Consider the following 6,908-nt stretch of genomic DNA (forward strand, 5'->3'; position numbering starts at 1 on the left):
AGGAGGAGGAGGAGTGAGGTACCACGATAGCAGTGGTGGTGCGTGGAGCAACCACAACACATGGACACACAATCAGTCGAACGTATTATGTACATGTGGGCGAGTGTACGCGCATGTATGAAGGTGCCAGTGTTCTTGTTCGGGAAATAAGCGTGCAAACTCGACTCACCGATCTGCGACGAAGTGATTCCACGCCGTGGCGCCGCGCATATGCCTGCAGTGGATCCTCCTGTGCTTGCAGGCAACGAGAGTTGTTGACGCATGAGCACGCAAAGGCAGGAGCGAGGAAGCGGGGGAGAGGCCGTTGCTTCTGACAGAGTGAGGGGAGGGAGGGGAGACACAACAACACAACACAACACAACACAACACAACACAACACAACACAACACAACACAACACAACACAACACAACACAACACAACACAACACAACACAACACAACACAACACAACACAACACAACACAACGCGAACACGTTCGACACGGGTGCGGACCGAGACTGCCTCAAGGGCGATGCCCGGCGATCCATATGAGACGACAGAGACGTCGGCACCCTCCGCTCCCGTCTCACGCCGCTGGTCCAACACACGCTGGGGAGCAGGCAAGTGGCGTGGGGTGAGGTGTGACAAAAACGTGTGAACGGAACTTGGTGTGGAGGTACGCGGGAAGATAACGCAGCCGCAAGCAGAGCATCGCACACACACATGCACACGTACACACATACACACAGACACACACCTACATACATACACACACATACATACACACACATACACACATACACACACATACATACACACACACATACACACACACGTGCAATGCACCTGGACATCTGGCGGGATGATCCACGCAGCCTCGATGGCGGCGAGGGACTGGAGCGCCGGCGCTGTTGGGCTCAACGGCTGCGACAACAACGAAAAAAGCATACGTCGTCATTGCAGGTACCACGCACCCATGAGCACAGCTGTAGCGTTCGCCCACGCAACCAGATATGTACTCATACATGCAGCAGCACGTTTCTCACAGGCAGCCACATCAAGATGCACACACACACACACAACTTGTACCCAAACGTACAAGAATGTACACACATATGTTCGCATACATACAAGAATGCACTCACATCCACATACACACACACACAAACACAAACGCGCGCGGGGCAGCAACGAACCGTGACGGGCACTTCCTCGACGTCGAGGTGCGTCTGGTCGTCTTTGGTCGGCGGCGCATGCGTTTCAGCAGCATGCGGTGCGGCGGCCTTGGCAGCCGTGGAGTCTAGCTCGCTGTGTTGGCGGGAAAGCTCACCAAGCCCAGCGGGCGCCTGTGCTGTTGCCGGGAGAGCCTGGTAATCGTCATCGTCTGGTGCATCGTCATCGAGGGCCAGGTTCTTGGCTGCTGCCTCCGCTATTGGCGCCGAAGATGGCTCAAGGATGGACCGCGCGCGTGCACGCGACTCCGTGGCCATAGCCTCAAGGAAGTCGTCCGACGTGCCCTCTTCCATCATGATTTGGTTTGTGCCGGTGCCACTGGCTTCGTCTGCATCTTGCTTGTCTGTGTCATCCGTGCTCTGCTCCTTCAAGTCGACATCGTCCACAACCACTTCAGGCTCTGGATTCACCGTCACCGTTGCCTCTCTCGCTGTTTTTGAGGGTGGCGGCGACGCCGGAGGCGCTGCCTGCGCTTCCGCCTGCTCTGATGGCTGCGCTTCTTCCTCTTGCCTTGCATGGTGGTCTGCATCATCGCCCTCAACCTCGTTCTGTTGGTCCGGTGCATCCGTGTTCCCTGAGGCGTCGTTTGATACCTGTGCTACCATCTGCTGCTGTTCCTCTAGTTCAACCCCTTCTTCCTCACCACCACCACCTTCTTCGTGAGCGTCTTCATGATCATCCCCATCACCATCATCGTTGTCTTGTTCACCAGCATCATCAGCAGCAGCATCAACTTGTTTTGCTTCACCATCATCATCAGCACCATCACCAGTTTCCTCCTGCTCCTCCTCTCCTTCCAGGCTCACCTCTTCCTCCTCGTCACCTGCTCTTTCCTCATCTTCTCTCCCCTCCTCCACCTCCACTGCACTCTGCTTATCGCTGTGTTCCTTCTCATCCATCGTCGTTGTTGTTGTTGTCGTCCTTTGTCGTTCGATGACGTCCTATTTATATGGCAATGAGTGTGCTTGTGCTTGAGTGTCTGTGTGTGTCTGTAAATGTGTATGTGTGTGTATGTGTGTGTGTGTGTGTGTGTGTGTGTGTGTGTGTGTGTGTGTGTGTGTGTGTGTGTGTGTGTGTGTGTGTGTGTGTGTGTGTGGAGTGTGTGCGAGAGAGGCAGCGCGTCTTGTGGCGAGTGGTCTTGTTCGTGTTCCGGCGCCAACAGTCCAAGTTGTGAGGAATGACCATGACACCAAACAATTTTCGTCGCCCTTGCTTCTTTCTGGCGCAACGTCTCACTTGCTGCGCTTCTGGCTTGTGATCCACCCTCATCCACCACACACACCCACACTCACACACCCTCTCTCTCTCTCAAGCAAGCAAGCAGCTCTGTGGACGATGGATCCACACAATACCCGCGTCCGCATCACTTCCCTCCTGTCGTCCATCGCGTGCGTGGTCGTTGTGATTGCAATCACAGCTTGAAGGACTCTTCTCACTCTCATGTGCTCCCGACTCACTCTCATGCTCCCAACACGGTCCTCCACGTACTCATATGTACACACACGCACACGCACGCATACACACGCTCTCTCTCTCTCTCTCTCTCTCTCTGTCGTGCATGATGACATCTTGCAGGGACTCAGCAAAGGAGCATGCGGAAAGCAAGGATGACGACAAGGCAACCTGCCGCCCACACAACAAGGACGACTTTGCTGCGCGCGTCGACACGTTCAAGGTCACCACGTGGTTCAACAAACCAAGCGAGCTATCGTCGCTCCAGTGCGCCCGCTTCGGCTGGACCAACAGCAAGGAGGACACCCTCACATGTGTTACCTGTCGTTCCATCCTCAACTGCCGCATCGACAACAGCCTCTCCGCCACTTCAGGTGTGTGCGTGTGTATGTTTGCGCGCGCGTGCGTGCGTGTGTATGTGTCTGTCTGTGTGTCTGTGTGTCTGCCTGTGTCTATCTGTGCACGTGTAGGCTTGGACTTGGGCCACTCTGTCGATCAAGCTGAAGCTCACACACACACACACACCACACCGCTGCTTATTCACATCCACTTTCTGCTTGACGCTTCATGCAGTGCAATCGTTGGTGGCCAAGTTTGCCGACAATCTCAAGACGGGTCACAAGACGTGGTGCCCGTGGCGCACCAACTACTGCCGCGTGGAAATGGCACACCCCCCAGTCGAGGACAAGCCGACAGAACAGCACTTGATCAACGACAGGTACCGTTGTCGATTGTGCACTTGTATTTCTTCGTGGCTGCTCCCTCGCCAACACTCACACACGCTCACACATTCACTCACACACACACGCACACATTCACGCACACACACTCACTCACTCACACACTCACTCACTCACTCACACACACACACTCACGTACACACGTGTTGTTTCCTTGCTGCGTCCTTTATTTGTGCCGGTTTGCGCTGCAGGCTGCGTTCACTGGTGCGTTTGCACAATTTGCCGCCAACCCGCATCCATCAATCCGTGTTCAACGACCTCAAGCGCTTGCACACCGCCCTCAATCGTGCGTCTCCGCAATGTGACATGCGTGTGTGCGTGCGACGCGTGTCCATGCAATGTGTGCGACGACTGTTGCTGGCTCATCCTGCAATAGACAGGGCGACTGCAGTCTGACCTGTGTCTCACTTGCTCCTTGTGTGTCTGTCTGTGGTGTTGATAGCAGTGGGTGACGCGTTCGCACCAGTTGACGGCGCTGCCGCCATGAAGGTGGCCCACCTCCTCCTCGCTCTCACGGGATGGAGCAGCGACCAGCAGCCAAACAGGTGCCTACCCGATGCTTGCATGCATGGTCGCATGAATACGTGCAGCTGTCGACCAAACGCTACTGTCGTTGTAGTCGTCGCGCATTCGCTGCCCTGTACTTGTGAAGCGTCGGTGAAGTGTCCCACTCACTCATCCAGTGTGCGTGCATCTTCTTGGCCCCGATACCTCTTCATCTTCACCTCATCTTCACCTCATCTTCACCTCATCTTCACCTCATCTTTACCTCATCTTCACCTCATCTTCACCTCATGTCCACTTCGTCAGCTCATCGTCACCTCACCACCTTCCCTCGCCCTCCACCTGGCTTTTCTTAGAATGGTGCGGACGCTCAAGTGCGGCCTGTGCCAGCGCGCGTGCGCCGTGTGGAACTTCGACCACGTCGTCGATGGCGGTGTCTTTCCAACCAATTGCCATGGTGACGGCGGTGGTGGTGGTGGTGGTGGTGGTGGTGGTGATGGTGATGCGTCTGGCGATGGTGATGACGCAGCGGTGGAGGCAGTGGCAGCAACAAGCACAGCAACCACCACAACAGCAGATGGGAGCGGTGGCGGTGCGCTGGTGGTGTATGAGGGCGGGTTTGAGGACGACACAGCCGCAGCACAAGGCAGGGTCACAGCGGCAGCAAAGCAGTTTGCCAACCGGTGGGCTGTGCCCGCAGTGACGCCGCACCATGCAGCAACGGTGCCTGCAAGCACAGAGAAGCAACAGAAGTGCGAGAAGCAACAGGAGCGTGAGAAGCAACAGGAACACCAGCAGTTGCAGGGTGAGTCTGGGCTGAGGTACGGCAGGAAGGCGATGCAGACGAGTTCAAGCATCCTGGAGGCGCGACGGCGCGCGGCCATGGGGCTGGACACGGCAGGACCAAGGTCTGCACACTTGCGCGTGTTGGAAAAGTGTGTGGTTGGTTGCTTGGTTGTTTGAGCCTAGTTGTGTGCGTGTGTGTGTGTGGTTTTGTGTGCGTGTGTGTGTGTGTGTAGCTTTGTGTGCGTGTGTGCGTGTAGCTTTGTGTGCGTGTAGCTGTGTGTGCGTGGGTGAAACTCATACGCATGGACCTTTGCGCATGGGTGTGCCCATGCATGTACTCACGTGAATTGTGCTGCCTTGCCTTTGACGCCACCAACGCAACAGGTTTGGAGCGGCCACGAGCAGCGTGGGCCAGTTTCTGTTTGGTCTCAACTTCAAGTTCAACCCGAACGGTGCGTGTTTCTGCTGTAGTTGTGCGCACTTACACCTCACCACCGCACCCGTCTCATTACTTGCGCGTATTAACTCGTTGTTTGCCCCGTTGTTCCTGCTTAACACACTCCAAGCGCCTGTTTTCGTTTTTTGCCTTACATTGAACACCTACAACCCTCAACTCTCCACCGTCGTTATCGTTGCTTGCGCAGCAGCCCATGTGGCCAAAGCAGAGACGGCCAAGCGGTCACAGGCGGATGCCCGCACCGCCGCTAACAGCAGCAGTAGTACAACAACCAGTATGGAGGGCGACGCAGTAGAGCCTGCGGCGAAGAAGGCCAAGCAACCACACCTGTCCCAGCAGCAGCAGCAGGTACGACAGCGGTCGGTTGGAGGGAAGGCACTTCACTGGGGTGACTTCAACCCCGTCACGAGCCATCGCCCCTGCTGTGTGTGGGCCAACCCCGAGCGTGCTGCTCAAGTGCTCAGCGTGCTGTTGAACAGCGACAAGAACGCCAGCACCACCACCAGCCGCATGGGCAGCGCCACCACAACGCCGCTGAAACAGCCGCACGCTTCATTTGCGCAAAGCCCAGCCGCCACACCATCGCCCGCACAGCAGGCAGCCACAACGCCGCGTGAGCACCAGCCACAGCAAGACCGCCAGCAGCGCCAACAGCAAGCGGAGGAGGGCGAGCATACACGTGATGAGAGCGCCGACGAAGACCACCACCACCACCAGCAGCAGCAGCAGCAGCAGCAAACCCGCTTGGAGAAGGCAAAGGCGGCAGTGGAGGCAGTACGACAAATGTTGAAGTAGTCCGTGAATTTTCTGCAACCGCCAGAGCAAGCGTCTTGAGCGAAAGGAGCGAGTGAACAGCAGGTATTGGTTGGTGGCAGCCAGTGCAGACACAACAGAGACACAACTGACGAACCAGCAGACGCAACAGAGAAGGAAACCGGCGACCATGACGGCAGACGCGTGGATTTGGATTATTGCAGTGATTGTTATTGTGTTCCTGCTCTTCTTGATGGTCTTCAACGTACGTGAACAAACCAACCCGCCCGGCCCCCCCCCAAACAAACCAGAATTGAGATGAGAACCAGTCCACAACTGTGTTTCGTGTGTGTATGTGGGTGTCAGGGATTTGATGTGCTTGCGCGTGAGCATGTGAGTCAGGTCGAGCAGATGTGAAGCCGGAGAGGACTCATCACGCTCTTTTGATGTGTGTGTTGTTCGTTTGTTTGCTGCGGTCAACAGTTGCTGGCGTTTGACGAACTTCGCAATGACCACAAGAACCCCGTCGACGTGTCGGCATCCATCAACCCGGTGCGTATGTGTGTGTGTGTGTGTGTGTGTGTGTGTGTGTGTGTGTGTGTGTGTGTGTGTGTGTGTGTGTGTGAGTGTGTCCCTGTGACTGCCCGTTTTGCGTGAAGGTCGGCCTGTGGTGTCATTTCTGTGCCATGCCTCAAGAAAGTGCTTCCCACCTTCTCACCTTGCTTGCTCATGGATGTTTGCTGTCGCATCACGGTCACAGTGGGTGCTTCCCGAGTATGCAGCGCACACTGCACTGACGGTGGTGTTCCTCTTCACCGGCAAATGGGTGTGCTTCGGCATGAACGCCATATTGGTCGCCTACCATGCTCACAGGTGTGTTTGATGTGCTTGTGCGTGCGTGTGTGTCTGCGCACGTGTATGTGCACGTGTGTGTGTGTGTGTGTGTGTGTGTGTGTGTGTGTGTGTGTGTGTGTGTGTGTGTGTGTGTGTGTGTGTGTGTGT

At 56.0% G+C, this 6,908-nt stretch overlaps 2 protein-coding genes across 2 annotated transcripts in view; one reads left to right on the plus strand and one right to left on the minus strand.

Annotated features, from left to right (window-relative positions):
• The window catches only part of PTSG_03432 (uncharacterized protein), a gene marked incomplete at its 3' end in the record, with an annotated part of 4,583 nt that extends 2,387 nt beyond the window's left edge, over positions 1 to 2,196 (minus strand). Inside the window, exons 1-4 of the mRNA XM_004995961.1 lie at positions 1,178 to 2,196; positions 828 to 905; positions 495 to 590; positions 170 to 310 (exon numbers count right to left, since the gene is read on the minus strand). Coding sequence (XP_004996018.1) covers positions 170 to 310; positions 495 to 590; positions 828 to 905; positions 1,178 to 2,113 — 1,251 coding nt within the window. The 5' untranslated portion in view covers positions 2,114 to 2,196. The remainder of the gene's footprint in view (positions 1 to 169; positions 311 to 494; positions 591 to 827; positions 906 to 1,177) is intronic.
• Positions 2,197 to 2,549: 353 nt separating this feature from the next.
• On the plus strand, positions 2,550 to 6,789 carry PTSG_03433 (uncharacterized protein; the record flags this gene model as incomplete). Its single annotated transcript, XM_004995962.1, has 11 exons — positions 2,550 to 2,602; positions 2,790 to 3,040; positions 3,240 to 3,384; positions 3,598 to 3,692; positions 3,852 to 3,951; positions 4,267 to 4,818; positions 5,081 to 5,148; positions 5,341 to 5,927; positions 6,070 to 6,171; positions 6,390 to 6,458; positions 6,667 to 6,789. 11 exons carry the CDS (start codon positions 2,550 to 2,552, stop codon positions 6,787 to 6,789), a joined length of 2,145 nt encoding a protein of 714 aa, XP_004996019.1.
• Positions 6,790 to 6,908: the final 119 nt, after the last annotated feature.

The sequence above is a fragment of the Salpingoeca rosetta genome (assembly GCF_000188695.1).
Source record: "Salpingoeca rosetta unplaced genomic scaffold supercont1.7, whole genome shotgun sequence".
NCBI lineage: Eukaryota > Choanoflagellata > Craspedida > Salpingoecidae > Salpingoeca > Salpingoeca rosetta.